Source organism: Bombina bombina, chromosome 3 (assembly GCF_027579735.1).
Source record: "Bombina bombina isolate aBomBom1 chromosome 3, aBomBom1.pri, whole genome shotgun sequence".
NCBI classification, from domain to species: domain Eukaryota; kingdom Metazoa; phylum Chordata; class Amphibia; order Anura; family Bombinatoridae; genus Bombina; species Bombina bombina.
The window spans coordinates 475,907,379-475,923,312 of NC_069501.1; the positions used below are offsets into that span (position 1 = coordinate 475,907,379).

A 15,934-nucleotide genomic window follows, 5' to 3' on the forward strand; every position below is an offset into this window, starting at 1 on the left:
AATAAACCTAAGCTACCCATTGCCCTTAAAAGGGCATTTCGCTCTTTTACTGCCCAAACCCTAATCTAAAAATAAAACCCACCCAATAAACCTTTAAAAAAACCTAACACTACCCCCGACGATCCACTAACAGTTTTCAAAGACCGGACATCCATCCTCATCCAAGTGGCAGAAGTCCTCATCAAAGCCGGCAGAAGTCTTCATCCAAGCGGGCCGAAGTCCTCATCGAAGCCGGCAGAAGTCCTCATCCAAGCGGGCAGAAGTCTTCATCCAGACGGCATCTTCATCCATCTGGCGCGGAGCGGGTCCATCTTCAAGACATCCGGCGCGGAGCATCCTCTTCTTCCGATGGTCAACGAAGAATGAAGTTTCCCTTTAAGGTACGTCATCCAAGATGGAGTCCCTTACATTCTGATTGGCTGATAGAATTCTATCAGCCAATAGGAATTTAAGGGTACAAAATCCTATTTGCTGTTGCAATCAGCAAATAGGATTGAGCTTTCATCCTATTGGCTGATCCAATCAGCCAATAGAATGTATTTATTGTAATGTTAGTTTTTAGTGTAAGGCAGGTTAGGTTTTATTTTACAGGTAAGTTTTTATTTATTTTAACTAGGTAGTTAGTAAATAGTTAATAACTATTTACTAACTAGTCTACCTAGTTAAAATAAATACAAACTTATCTGTGAAATAAAAATAAAACCTAAACTAGCTACAATGTAACTATTAGTTATTTTGTAGCTAGCTTAGGTTTTATTTTATAGGTAAGTATGTATTTAGTTTTAAATAGGAATTATTTTGGTAATAGTTGTAAGTTTTATTTAGATTTATTTTAATTATATTTAAGTTAGGGAGTGTTAGGGTTACGTTAGGGTTAGGTTTAGGGGTTAATAGGTTTATTATAGCGGTGGTGTGGGCGGACGGGCGGACGTTTAGGGGTTAATAGGTAGTTTATGGGTGTTAGTGTACTTTGTGACAGTTTAGTTATGAGTTTTATGTTACAGCTTTGTAGCATAAAACTCATAACTACTGACTTTAGATGGCGGTACGGATCTTGTCATTTTAGGCTGTACCGCTCACTTTTTGGCCTCACAGCAAAACTTGTAATACCGGCGCTATGGGAGTCCCATTGAAAAAGGACTTTTCTTAAAGTATGGTACTGATGTTGCGTGATGGCCAAAAAAGTGTGCGGTACAGCTATTCTGACAAAACTTGTAATAGCGGTGGTTAGGGAAAAAGCATTGTTATGAAGCATAACGATGCTTTTTCACTTATAACGCAAAACTTGTTATCTAGCTGTCATTTAATAACCATTTTGTTGTATGTGTGTACAAACAAATTTAGTTTCATACCTGTATCCACTAATGAAATAACAGATCATCTCCAAAATGTAGAAATAAGATCTCAGTCTGGGCCCGACCACTTACCCACTATGCACCTAAAGCTCAGTGCATCAGCTACTGAACTTCCCATTGCATCCTTAATCAACATGTCTGGTTATGTCCCCAAGGCTTTGAATACAGCAAGGGTTGTTAGGGTCCACAAAAGTGGAGATAAAACCCTAGTCTCAAACTATAGGCCTACATTCTTACTCCCTGTGTTGTATTGAAGAATTGTGCCTATTGCCAACTGGTACCTGGAGACAAGCTTCCCCACCCCATTCCAATCTGACTTTCGCCCAAACCACTCAACTGTAACAGCTCTCTTAAAAGTTACCAATGATGTACAGACTGTAACGGATCAAGGCAAACTGACTGGAGCTATTTTCCTTGATTTTGCAAAGGCCTTTGACACTGTTAATCACAACATCTTAATATGCAAGCTCAAAGCCTCAGGATTAAACAATGCATCGTTTTTCTGCTCTCAATTTGTGTCTATTTCTAACAATGTCTCCAGCTCTCTCAAAGTAACGTGTGGTGTGCCCCAGGGCTCCATTTTAGGGCCCCTCTTGTTATCAATATTCATAAACTATCTTCTCTTAGTTTGTGAAACCTCAATTGTACACATGTATGTTGATGACACTATAATATATGCAACAAAAACCAAACATATCACAAGCAGGATTTTTTAGCGGTCGACAGATGGATCTGTAAAAAAAACTAACAATACAATAACCATGTTTTTTTGGACAACTAAAAAAATAAAGAGTTAAACATAATTCGATTATCAAACTGTTGGTTGGCCCCTGTCAACTCCTATAAATATCTCGATATATGGCTTGATCCTTGAAACCTGTCGTTTGGACCTCATATTGATAAACTATTGTCCAAACTGTACCCTAAAATTGGAGCCCTTTTTAGAAATAAATCCTTTCTAAATCTTGAGGTTATGAATTGTATTGTACAATAAATTATATTATAGTGTCATCAATCAATTACAAGTATTTTGCTTATTAGTCTCAGCCTCAGATCATCAAAGTAAACGTGCAACTCTCTATAAATCGTTATGCCACTCTGTCCTGCAATATGATTACAAAACATATTGGGGCCTATCTATCAAGCTCTGAATGGAGCTTGATGCCCCGTGTTTCTGGCGAGCCTGCAGGCTCGCCAGAAACAGCAGTTATGAAGCGGCGGTCACAGGGACCGCTGCTCCATAACCTATTCGCCTGCTCTGAGCAGGCAGACAGACATCGCCAGAAATCAACCTGATCGAGTACGGTCGGGTTGATTGACACCTCCCTGTTGGCGGCCGATTGGCCGCAAATCTGCAGGGGGTGGCGTTGCACCAGCAGCTCTTGTGAGCTGCTGGTGCATTGCTGAATACGGAGAGCGTATTGCTCTCCATATTCAGCGAGGTCTGGCGGACCTGATCCGCACTGGCGGATCAGGTCCGCCAGACTTTGTTAAAAATAGGCCATAGTGTATTTTCCAGGGCTGCTTTTTATTCCCAGTCTGGCCCTGATACTTTCTACAATTCTCACCTTTTTACCATTTCTCAGTGCTCTTCAGGATGTTGCTGGATTATGACACAGTAGATGACACTGTTAATAAAAGATTTACTCCACACAGGTTGCTGATACAAGAGGAGGAAAAACTGCGGGTGTTGCTCAAGATGAGAGAAGAACAGACACAGTACGTGGAGCGTGCACAGCGAGAGAAGCAGGAGCTACAGCAGGAGATGGAGCAGAAGAACAAGGAGCTACAGGAAGCCCAGCAGCAATTAGAGGATGTAAGGGAAAACAGGGAGAGAGCAGACAGAGATGTGCAAGTAAGAGACCTCAGTGATTGCATCAATTTGTGTCAATGTATGTTTAAAGGACCATTAGATATATAAGAATTGTATAATCAACAAGTGCATAATAGAAAGACATTGCAATAGAACGTACACTAGAGCTATCAGCCAATCACAGACTGTGAACTTTTGCACATGCTCAATAGAAGCTGGTGCATCAGAAAGCATAAATATAAAGACTGCACAATTTGATCAATTAGAAAGTCACTTAAAACTGCATGCTTTATTTCAATCATGAACGTTTAAAGGGACATGAAACCAAAATGTATTCTTTCTTGATTTAGTAAGAGCATGCAATTTTAAACAACTTTCTAATTTACTTCTATTATCTAATTTGCTTCATGCTCTTTATATCCTTTGCTTAAAAGCATATCTCCGAAGCTGCTGATTGGAGGATGCATTGTGCGATTGGCTCACCCATGTGCACTACTGTTTCTTCAACAAAGGATATTTAAAGAATGAAGCAAATTAGATTATACAAGTAAATTGGAATATTGTTTAAAATAGTATTCTCTGTCCGAATCATGAAACAAAAAAAATTTGGTTTAATGTCCCTTTAATTTTTAATTCAGTATCCCTTTAATACACTGTATATGCTTTTAACAACTTACCCTCTTTCTCTGTCAATTTCCCAACATCATCATCTTAGCTATTTGCATTAAAATTCCCATAATATCACTTTTTATCCTTTATTTTTTCTTCCCTGGTTCTCCCTTTCTGATTACATTTATTTTTTTATTTTACCTGATACTACTAAGTTCATTTCTTTTAATCATGTCAGGTGGCTCAAAAGAAACTATACCAGGCGAGCACAAATGTCCGACACTGGAATGTCCAGATGAACAGATTAATGCACCCGATATCACCGGGAGGTGAGAGATAATCTACTACCTGGACTCTACGATCATATGCTTCTATTCACTATTAATAGTAATGATTTTCTTATTTCCACCAAACACATTGCTACTTTCTCTGCATATAGAGCATATTCACATATACTGCACATTTCTACATCCCTCTTCCTATACTCACTAATGTTCACATACTCCATGTGCATTGTTTTGAGGTACCCACTGATTTGCCCCATTTTGCAGAACAACAATGCTCAAACCAGTATCCAAATAATGCAAATATCAAAGTAAAAAAACAAAACAAACATAATTAAAGGAACATCAAATATAGTAGAACGGCATAATCAACAGGAGCGTAATAAAAAAACAATGCAATAGCACTAACTCTGGGCCAAATTACAAGTGGAGTGGTATTTAGTGCTCACTTTTGAGCGCTAATACAGCTTAAAGTTACTTGTGGGATAGCATGCATATTACAAGCTGAAAGTAAAAAGTTAGCGCGAAAGCGAAACCCTACAAGTTTTTTTTTTTGTTTTTTGTTTTTTTTTCAATTAAATGTTTTATTTATTTTAAAACCAAATAACATAACATACGAGCTTTTATGCTCTAACATAAAGTACATATGCATTAACGGCAGGTTTACATTGAGAATTTGATACAAATATAAACAAGAGGACCTTCGTACCCCACCTAGAGATGTCAACTCATCGCACTGCTTAATAAATCATCACCACATAAAGTTTTGTAGACAGAACATACATGAATGGGGCATACATAATCACAATAATGGTAGTTCCCTTTGTCAATGATCACAGACCTTATTGCTCCCACAAGAAAAGAACATCAGCAATGAAATCTTGTTTGCCATTAAACACATAGTGAATCTTCTCTAACTCTAGGACATGATCCACTTCATGCATCCACATAGTGACAGTAGGAAGTATACATTTCTTCCAAAACCTGGGGATCAAGCGTTTTGCTCAGTTGATCATACACTGAAATAATCGTTTCCTGTATTGGCAGGGGATTGCTGGGGTGTCGTTCAGTAAGATGATGGTGGGTGAAAGTGTTATTGAAGTCCCTAATTTAGTGTTAATGTGTTTCGATACATCTGACCAGAAAGTGCTTAAGAGTGGGCAGGACCACCAAATATGGGAAAGGGTACCCATCCCTCCGCAGTGCCTCCAACACAGGGGGGAGGAACCCGGGTAGATACTATGGAGACGGTGGGGGGTCAAATACCACCTTGAGAGCAATTTGTAATTCATTTCGGCTATAATTATTGAAATAGATGATTTTTTTGTCCCACTAAATATATGGCTCCATTTAGGTTCTGTCAGGGTTTCGTGTAGTTCTGCCTCCCATTTTGAGATATAAGAGGGTTTCTTACTGGGGAAGGAGCCTCGTAGCATCTTATAGATAGTGGAAATGTGTGACCTAGTGATTGAGGGGGTAGTACATAATGTTTCAAAAGCAGTGAGTGGTCTGACGAGGTCATGTTTGTGGGGGTTAGCAAGTATAGCGTGTCTAATCTGAAGGTACGGGAACCAGAGATGGAAGGGGGGCCCTAGTATTTGAGAGAGCTCGGACTGCGGACGTATAATGACCTTATCTAACACTGTGTGAACCGGAATATTTGTGGGCACACCCTCGATGCGAGGTGTCTGAATAGCATTGGAGTCAAGCATACTCGGGTTGTTTAGGATAGGGGATAAAGGGGACATATGGCTGGAGAATTTTGCGTCTTGGGACAAAATCCTATCCCAGACTCTTAGGGAGGCTGCCACAAAATAATTTGTCTTGACTCCCAGAGGTCTCGCCCTAGGGGGGATCCAACATACCTCACCCAGGGGATGACCTCCTGTCAAACTGCACTCTAGCTGAACCCAGGGTTTATTCGGTTGGGAGTGTTTCCAAGCAGTAATACGCGCTAAATGGGCTGCTTTATAATAATCCATGAGATTTGGGACCCCTAAGCCCCCATCCTCTCTACTGAGATATAATGTGTTCCTAGCCACTCTTGTTCTCTTATGTGCCCAGATAAATTGTTCAAACCATTTCTGTTGTTGGATTAGATAGTGTAAGGGAAGGTCCAATGGGAGAACTTGGAACATGTATAGGAATTTAGGGAGAAGGTTCATTTTTATGGCGTTGATGCGGCCCATCCAGGAGAGGTGGCCCTGTTTGTGCCAGGTGTTAAGGGAAGACAGGGACTCTTTCTGTAAGGGAGAGTAATTAAGATCATAGAGATCCGCCGGATTGGCGGACACTTCAATTCCCAGGTAGCGTATTTTATTTGTAATCTGAAAGTTGGTATGGTTAGCGAGGAATCTATGTTCTTCCTCTGAGATATGTAGGGGCATCAACATTGATTTACCCATATTAATGGTAAAATTGGAGGCTTGTTTGAACTCATCTAGTTCTATGAGAAGGGATGGTATAGAGGAAAGTGGGGAGCGAATCGTAAAAATAATGTCGTCTGCGTAAAGGAGGCACTTTTGTTGGTTCCTTTCGAAAGGGACCCCATGAATATTGTTATTGGTTCTAATCCTGGCCGCTGCTGTCTCTACTACTAAGGCGAACAGCAGGGGGGACAAGGGGCATCCCTGACGGGTACCGTTTTTTATGGGAATTTGGGTGGATAGTGTGTTATTTGCAGAGATTCTGGCTGAGGGGCCATGATATAGCGCCTTTATTCGTGATATTAACGCCTCCGAAAAACCAAACTTCGACAGAGTGGCCCAGAGAAAATCCCAGTCCACCCTGTCGAAGGCCTTCTCCGCGTCTGTGGACAATAAAACTAAGGGGGATCTGGAGGAGACAGAAACAGACAGGGTTTGTAAGATCCGTATTGAGTTGTCCTTAGCCTCCCTACCTGGAATAAAACCCACCTGGTCTGTGTGTATAAGTAGAGGGAGGATTCTGTTTATTCTTGTCGCTAGTAATTTAGCATAGAGCTTCATATCTATATTTATTAGGGAAATAGGGCGATAATTGGTGACTTGGTCTGTTGGTTTGCCAGGTTTGGGAATAACAGTGATCGTGGCTTCCAATAAAGACTGTGGTAAAGGGTTCGAATTGTCAATGGAATTATATAATTGAAGAAGGTGAGGGCATAATTGGGACTTAAGCTGGTGATAAAATTTGGGAGTAAAGACGTCTGGGCCTGGGGCTTTTCCTTGGGGGAGATTCTTAACTGCTATTAGAAGTTCCTGCAGAGTGAATTGTGAGTCCAGAGACTCACATTGCTCTTTAGATAGAGTGGGTAGTTGCACCTGGGATAAAAATTTATCAATTAGACTATTTTTGTGTGGGGTGTCCAAGGTTGGAAGGTTATAAAGGGAAGAGTAGTACTCTGCAAATTGTTTGACTATGTCAGTATTAGAAGTGTAAGAGGATCCAGAGGGGTCCACAATTTTAGGAATAAAAGATTTATAGTTTTTCTTCTTAAGGGATCTGGCCAAAAGACGTCCTGCCTTGTTACTTTCGATAAAGAATTTGGATTTAGTCGTAATTGCTCTAAGATGGGCGTTTTTAATCAGGTATTGGGTAAGTGCTTCCCTGGCCTGTTGAGATTGTAGTAAAAGCTGCGGAGATTTGGGGTTTTGTTTTAGCCTACGTTCCTTTTCCTGGGAATCGGAGGCCAGAGATGTGTAGAATGCTGCTCTTTGTTTACGTAATTTATGTGTGTGAGTCATTATCACGCCTCTAATGTAGCACTTGTATGCTTCCCAGTTGTTAGTTATTGAGGTCTCAGCTGGGTCGTTAAGATTAAAGAATTCAGTTGTTTTCTCGATTATATCAGTGATTATCACGGGATCTGTTAGTATCTGGTCGTTAAGTCTCCAGTGTTGCTGTTGTTGGGGCTTTGCTGACCATTTAAAAGTGGAGAGGACCATGCTATGATCGGACCAGGAGGTGTGATGTATTCGGGAGTCAGAGAGGGCTGTCAGCATAGTTTGGTCACAGAGTATGTAGTCTAAGCGTGTGTAGGAGCGCTGGGGGTTGGAGAAAAAAGTGAAGTCTTTATGTGTCGGGTGCCTAACTCTCCATGTGTCAAAGAAGGGGATAGCTCGTAGTGCCTGCCAATTGGCTTTAATAAGGGTATTCCCAAGATATGACTTGCCCGAGGACGTATCCATAATTGGGGTAATAGGAAAATTGAAATCCCCTCCCAGGATTATGGGCCCCTTGGAGATATCTATTATGTGATTACTAATTTTACGAAAAAATTAAGGTGGGGGGCGTATGGGGGCATAAATGTTAGCTAAGATAAGTGGTCTACCATAATACAGTCCTACTAAAATCAGTATTCTACCCTCTGGGTCCTGATACTTGTCTAGGAGCTGGAAGTGCGTTCCCTTTCTAAAGGAGATGCAAACCCCATTGTGTTTGGATGGGCCTGAGCTGAGGAAGTGTTGGTCGTAGTAGAGGTGTGAAAGAGAGGGTTCATTCATTTTTCTAAAGTGAGTTTCCTGGAGCATTATTATATCTATGTGTTTTTTAAAGAAGTCGTGGAATGCAATTGACCGTTTCTGAGCGGATAAGAAACCCTTCACATTCTGGGTGGCAACATTAAAGGCGCTGACTTGGGAGTGTATGATCTTATGGGTTTGTGTGGTGGTCTGTGCACAAGACATGTTTTAACAAAGCTATACCAGTACGATTCGAAGACAACTAGACTGTACTCTATACTCTATGCAATCGCTTTTGGAACAATATATAAAGCGTCCGAAGTAAAGGAAAGGAAAGGGTGGGGAGGGGAAAGTCTTAGAGGGTATAGGGAAAGATATAATAAGGTGTAATGAAGGTGGATAGAGGGGATGAAGAAAGAGTAAAGAATACGACAGCAGGGGAAATCACGGCTCAACAGAGCCCACTCCAACGGGAGTTTAAACAGTAAATGCATTAAAGGGTACTCAACCTTGAAAGTAGTACCGCAGTGTGTAATTCAATACTAGGCGGTAAAACATAATGGGAACAGAACAGAAGAAATCTAAAACAAAAAACAGATTAATATAACAGTTTTCAATTTTCAACCAGATCTTATTATACTCACGTCATCTGGTACATGACCTGGACAGAAAACACTCTTAGTGACATTTTAAACTATGCAGTACAACTAGGGCATTACAGTACATGAATTTCATATCTTCACACTAATTGAACCAGGAACAGTATGGGTAACAAAAAACAAAGGAGAGAGAGTATTATAAATAAAGTCTCAAATAATGAACTACTGGTAATACCCAGCTCTGGGTTAATCAAATTTCCAGACTTAAAGAAGGTTACTGAGTATAGAGTCTGCATGGATAATACGGACTCCACTCCCAGGGAGCTCTGCATCTTACTCACAGGGTTGTAGCCCAAAGCTAAAAGCAATACCTAGTGAGGTCTGTGTGAGTAGGATTGGTTTCAGTTCTGAGCATTTGGGAGAAAGTCACATATACTGTACTCACAGTTCATGCTGATTCCACGGAGTCTGGCTCTTTTTCAGGTAACTTCTTGAGATTTAGAAACTTCAGAGTTATCCATCTTCTTGCTTCGTTTGCTCGCAATTTCAGACCATAGTCCTCTTTGTGGTCTTGGTGGAGGGGGTGAGCTGGTAGTGGCAGAGTTAGGAACCTGGGTCTCCACTGGTGGTAGGCCCAGCTGCTTGCAAAAATTCACCGCCTGAGATGGATTCAAGCATTCGTATCGTTTTCCGTTCTTGGTAACCTGCAGGGAGACTGGAAAGCCCCACCTGTAAGGGATCTTTAAGGAGCGGAGATGAGATGTAAGAGCAGCATATTCTTTTCTGATTTGGAGTGTCCTAGCGGACAAGTCCTGAAAAATCTGAATTTTTGCACCCATGTATGAAAAATTGGGTTGTAGCCTTGATAGCTGGTATATTTTCTCCCTGTCTCTGTAGCTTTGGAAACAAATTACAATGTCTCTAGGGGGCTGATTATCGCTAGGTTTGGGTCGCAAGGAGCGATGGGCTCTCTCTAGAGGCACTTCATCTATTACGTGCTGGCCAGCTATCGCTAAGGACTGAAACATACTTTGAAGATGATCTTGAATGTCTTCACCCTTCACTGACTCGGGCACACCCCTAATGCGGAGATTGTTCCTTCGTGCCCTATTTTCCATATCATCCACTTTGCTTTCCAATTCTTTGATCTGTGTGCTCTGATCTTCTAAAGCGTGGGACATGCCAGTCATTTCTTTTGCCCATTCCTCTCTGTCATCTTCCAAGGCCTCCACGCGGAAGCCCAGCTCATTAATATCTCTCTTTAAGTCAGCGCACTCACTTTTAATACATGATTTGACTTGATTTATTAACTCCTCAATGGCTCTCATAGTGACCGGGCTATCCTCCTCCCGCGAAAAGCTGTGTGGTGAGGATTGTGGCGGACGTGAATCATCAGGGTTATCAGAGTGATATTCATCCCCACTGAGTGCCTGGGAGGTTTCTGCCTTTTTCTTTCTATCAGTGCTTTTAAAGAAAGTGTTCATTGCGCTGGGGGTTATGCTTTGTTTCTGATTTTTCTCCGTTTTAGTATTTCTGCGAAGCGCCATCTTATGGCCAAGGCTCCCACGAGGGAGTCTAAGCTGGGCGAAGCTTAAAGTTCAAGAGAGTGAGTTGCAGGCAGTGTGATATTAAACAGTGTCCCTTTGAATATAATTGTACTATCTGGCGAAATAAGCTTAGACCATTGGAATAGGGCTGTGATAGTGCCAGTGTGTAATCCAAGCGGAAAGCAGCTGCAATTGTAGGAAGCACATGTATGAATGCTGATATTTGCCAGGGTCAGGAAAAGATAAATAAAGAGAGGAAAACATCTATATCTTCCCAAAGCTTATAATGATAGACCCAGCCTGGTATTAAGTAGTATGCCTCATTTGGAAGTTCAGTGTGGCTCATTAAGCTATGCTTATGCAAGGAGTCAGGTCACATTGTTCCTCAATTTTTTCATGTGTGACTAGGTGTGTGTGTAGCGGGCCGCCATGTTGTCTTACCCCTCAAAGATTGGGTCAGAGGCAGGAAGAAGGGAGGGCTGCTCCAGGTAGCGGTAACTTCGTTGCTCGAGCTGTCCGAGGTGGTTGAGGATGTCCCCTTCCGTTAAGCACACATTCCGGGTCAGTGCCAAGCCCCAGGGCTATCCTGGGGTAGGACGTCTCTTTAAGCAGGCTCCGTTTGCGGCCTGCGCCGCCGGACTTCGGTGGGTCTGTGTAGCCGGGCTCCCGCCCGACGTCTGGGTCTCAAAGTGCTGTGAGCATTTGCCACAGGGCTTACGGGCTTATTTTGAGCGATCGGCTCAGTGTGGGCTGTTCCCGGAGTGGGTCTCTGCTGCTGCCGTCGTCGGAGCTCTAGTGTGGTGCGGCCATCATGGACGCCCGCACGCTCCGCCCCCACCCTACAAGTTTTTATTTAGCTCTAACCCTTTAAACAAGGACTTTAGTTGCGCTAACAAGATTAGCGCAAATTTAGTTTGCACTCATGCAGTCACGTTTAATTACTAGATAATGTGGGGCCCATTTATCAAGCTCCAGATGGAGCTTGAGGGCCCGTGTTTCTGGCGAGCCTGTAGGCTCGCCAGAAACAGCAGTTATGAAGCAGCGTTCTAAAGAACGCTGCTCCATAACCCTGTCTGCCTGCTCTGAGCAGGCGGACAGACATCGCCAAAAATCAACCCGATCAAGTAAACCGATTGGCCGCGAATATGGGCGGTGTTGCACCAGCCATTTACAAGAGCTGCTGGTGCAATGCTGATTACGGAGAACGAATTGCTCTCCGCATTCAGTGAGGTCTGGCGGACCTGATCCGCACTGTTGGATCAGGTCAGCCAGACCTTTGATAAATATCCCCCTTTGTAATCTATCCCTCTGTATGATAAAAGAGCAGTAGATTTTTTTTCTAACAAATTTAAAATTTTACATTCATTTACCAGCTCCATCATGTGACAGCCATCAGCCAATCACAGACTTATATACTGTACATATACACTGTGAATTCTTGCACATGCTCAGTAGTAGCTGGTGCCTCTGAAAGACAGTGCACAATTTGAAGTAAATTGAACTGTCTCTTAAAACTGCATGCTCTATCTAAATCATGAAAGTATAATTTTTACTTTGATGTCCCTTTAATTTCCAGTGCATTTCATGAGTTATAAATATAAAGAAAAGAGAAAACCCGGTGTAGTATTATCCATATAAATTTACACCAGAGTTATAGCCAATTGTTTTACCCACGTGTTATAGAGCATCTTTATTGTTATTGCAGATCATAGAATTAAAGGCTGACCTCCACGCATTTCACAATTGCTTTTTGCACTATATATGAAAGTTAAACATTGTATTATTGAATAGAGAATAAAAACATAAAATCTCCAATACACAACCGCAATATAGTCAGTAGAGAGCAGCTTGTGTTGCTGGATAGGCTTTTGCTTTAGTATCATACAATTCACCCTAATACCATGTCCCTTCTATGTGAATTTGCATATTTTTTGACAAATCCAATGTGTCAGATTTCCCAAAATTCATTTAATTAGTGCTTTTAGCAGTGCATCCTTCATATCTACATACAATTGTAATCATATTTTATTAGTTGTATTGTTTATTTATGAGTTATTGACACATTATTTTCACAGAAAACAACACAAGTAAATGTGATCTTTACTACACTGCTGTTTCGTAACATAAAGCACTCTTGTGCTGTCTTTTTACACTGCACATACAATAGACAAAACTGCAGTTTACTGCCCCCAAATTAATCAGTAGTTTTCTATCTAAACTGTATTTGACAACATACTGTGCACTCATCTCTCTGCTTTTCAGTCCATTTGATTTACTGTGCAAAAAAACTGAAATGGCAGCCGCAGCTCATTTGGCTTTTTGCTTCCTTTTCAAAGCCATTTACAATCAATTAGCAGGGATGCTCTTTGGGGTCAATTTATTAGTGTGCGGACGAACATGATACGATGTAACGTATCATGTCCGCCGCACATTGATAAATGCCGACAGCATACGCTGTATGCATTTATCATTGCACCAGCCATTCTTGTGAACTGGTGCAATACCGCCCCCTGCCAATTTGCGGCCGCTAGCAGGGGGTGTCAATCAACCCGATCGTATTCAATCGGGTTGATTTATGTCTGCCGCCTCAGAGCAGGCGGAGAGGTTATGGAGCAGCGGTCTTTAGACCGCCGCTTCATAACTTGTGTTTCCGACTAGCCTGAAGGCTCGCCGGAAACACGGGGCATCAAGCTCCGTATGGATTGACCCCTTTGAATCAGTAAAACACTTGAATTAGAAAAATCTAGTGAAACTCAAATCAAACAACACACCTTCACAAAACCAAAAATCAGATCACGATGTGTGCAATTTGTCATTTTTGTATTTTTAGTAATTTTCTAATTAACATTTGTAAATGTTAATCTACTACATTAAATCATAAATTAGCCTTGTGATGATTGTATATAATTATTTAAGAACACATTTCATAGTTTAAAAGTGTGACTTGAACAATGTTTCTAAATTTTTACTAAAACAAATAAATTACTGTGTGAAACTGTAAATAGGTCAAAATGCTGCAGAAACTTGCTAATAAAGTGTTTTCAGATGTACTCAAATACAGCTGCTGAATTGTTCCCATGCAAGGTTTGGGGTTGTTATGCCACAAATGCATTTGAAAAGCTCATGGTGAATGTATTACTGCAGAGTTTTCAAATGAACTACAGTGACTTTAAATTAGTAAACCCTGTGAAAAGCCATGTCCAAGGCAAATCTGTCTACATTCAGCATATTTGTATATTTAGTCATTTACTTCCAATGCATGCAACATCTGTTTTTAACATTTTTTAACCTGTTTTTTTTTTATCTGTCCAGAGAAACGCATTGCTTCTGCTGGTGGTTTCCAAGGAATATGGGGTGTGTCGCTCACCCGTCGAGATTCATCCTTAAAACGATTACAGGCTTTAGATGATAAAGACCCCAAGCAATCCAAGGAAAGCAACAATCTAGAATCAACTATTTAATCCACTGATAAACCAACTGCCATTAAAAATATATAGCTAGAAGCTGTGTCTGTATGTATGTGTACACACCCTGACAAATATTTAGAGACCATAGTATTTACTAAAAAAAAATCTATATAATTGGTCCAAAATTTTGCCTTTATAATCTGAAGGAAAAAAAATCGTTTTTGGCCAAATCTGATCCCTCCGTTCTCCTAAACAGTAAGGCAAATCCTAATTTTTACTTCAAATGCCAAATAAGTAGTATTTTAAGTGTGAACTGATCCACTATTCTTTTTTCATATAGTGATTTCAAGAAACCGCATGGTCACTGTCTTGATACTAATACCATTCAGTAAAAACTCTAGAATATCAATGTAAGATGGTATCATGCTAGACTGCAGGACTTCTGTCGTGCAGCACCTACCCTCTGGAACACTCTCCCTCGTGCTGTCAAGCTTTGCCCTAATCTTTCTTCCTTTAAATGCTCTCTGAAGACTTTTCTGTTCAGAGAAGCCTTCCACCCAACTCAATAATATTTCTCTTACCTAACAATATTTCCCTCACCTAACTCTGCATTACCATCTTTCTCAAACTTGCAGTCCTCACCTCCTGTTTCTCAACCTCCTACCCTTCTAGATTGTAAGTTCCCACAGGAATAGGGTCCTCAATTCCTCCTGTATGTGTTTGTAAATTTTGTCCTGTATCTTACAAGTCTTGTATTGTTTTATTTAAATGAACTGTATCCATGGACAGCGCTGCAGAATATGATGGCGCTTCATAAATGAAAATGAATAATAATAATAATAATAATAATAATAATAATAAAAAATGGATTAACACAAAAAAACATACAGAATAATAACCATGGATACCCACTCAGATACACTGCATCAAACTACTCAAAAACACTGTAGCATTTTTGTGCTAGCAATAGGTGTAGCACCTCAACTCAAACGTTTTTTTATGAATTTAATAAGCATATATGTGTGTCTGTGTTTATATATATAAAATTAGACACGTGCACAATATCTGAGGTCTGTGTCATTTGTCTTTTTTTGGTGCTGGATTTATTTGAGAAAAAGTGCAACACACAAATATCTGTATGTGCACAGATATTTGTATGTTGCGCTTTTTCTCAAATAATTCTGGCGCCAAAAATAGCTGAATACCCCACACTGTAACAATTTTAGGGCTTTATTTAACTAACAAATAATAAAGCCCAAAATAATGCACATGACTAATATATATATATATATACCTAGAGGGATATGGCTGCACCTCACTGACCAGGCCCATAGAAGCTGGAAAAAATTGTCTGGGGTTGCCTTGTTCCCATTCAGACGATTGCCTTTTTTTTCAAGGTTGGACCGTCCTTTTCATGGCGGGATTTCTCTGTGAAAGGCCCAATAGGTCTAAAAGAGGCTGCTCCCAGGTGGTGACCGTCCAAAGAAATAATAATAAAAAATGGATTAACACAAAAAAACATACAGAATAATAACCACGGATACCCACTCAGATTCACTGCATCAAACTACTCGAAAACACTGTAGCAAGGAAGATTTCTTGCTGTAATCCCTGCCATACAACCTGAAGAATTGTCACTGAGACTGATTGAGTCATATCCCCATTTACTCTTCACCTTATTCCCATTATGACTTCCATTATTCCAATCAGTGTTTGGTTTTGGAGGGCGTCACATTTGGAATAAGAATCAAAATATGTTTAGCAGAGCCCCTTTCTCTAAAAGGATAAGCCCACTGCTCATAACTACCATCATATGTGATATCACATTGTCAATATCACTAGCTGTAAACATCAATACAATTTAAGAGGTTGTGTATGTTT

At 40.6% G+C, this 15,934-nt stretch overlaps 1 protein-coding gene across 1 annotated transcript in view; it reads left to right on the forward strand.

The window, feature by feature from the left end:
• DEF6 (DEF6 guanine nucleotide exchange factor) overlaps window positions 1–15,117 on the forward strand; it is a 255,433-nt gene extending 240,316 nt beyond the window's left edge. Inside the window, exons 9-11 of the mRNA XM_053706790.1 lie at window positions 3,012–3,210; window positions 4,016–4,106; window positions 13,959–15,117. Of these exons, the coding sequence (XP_053562765.1) occupies window positions 3,012–3,210; window positions 4,016–4,106; window positions 13,959–14,107 (439 nt within the window). The 3' untranslated portion in view covers window positions 14,108–15,117. The remainder of the gene's footprint in view (window positions 1–3,011; window positions 3,211–4,015; window positions 4,107–13,958) is intronic.
• Window positions 15,118–15,934: the final 817 nt, after the last annotated feature.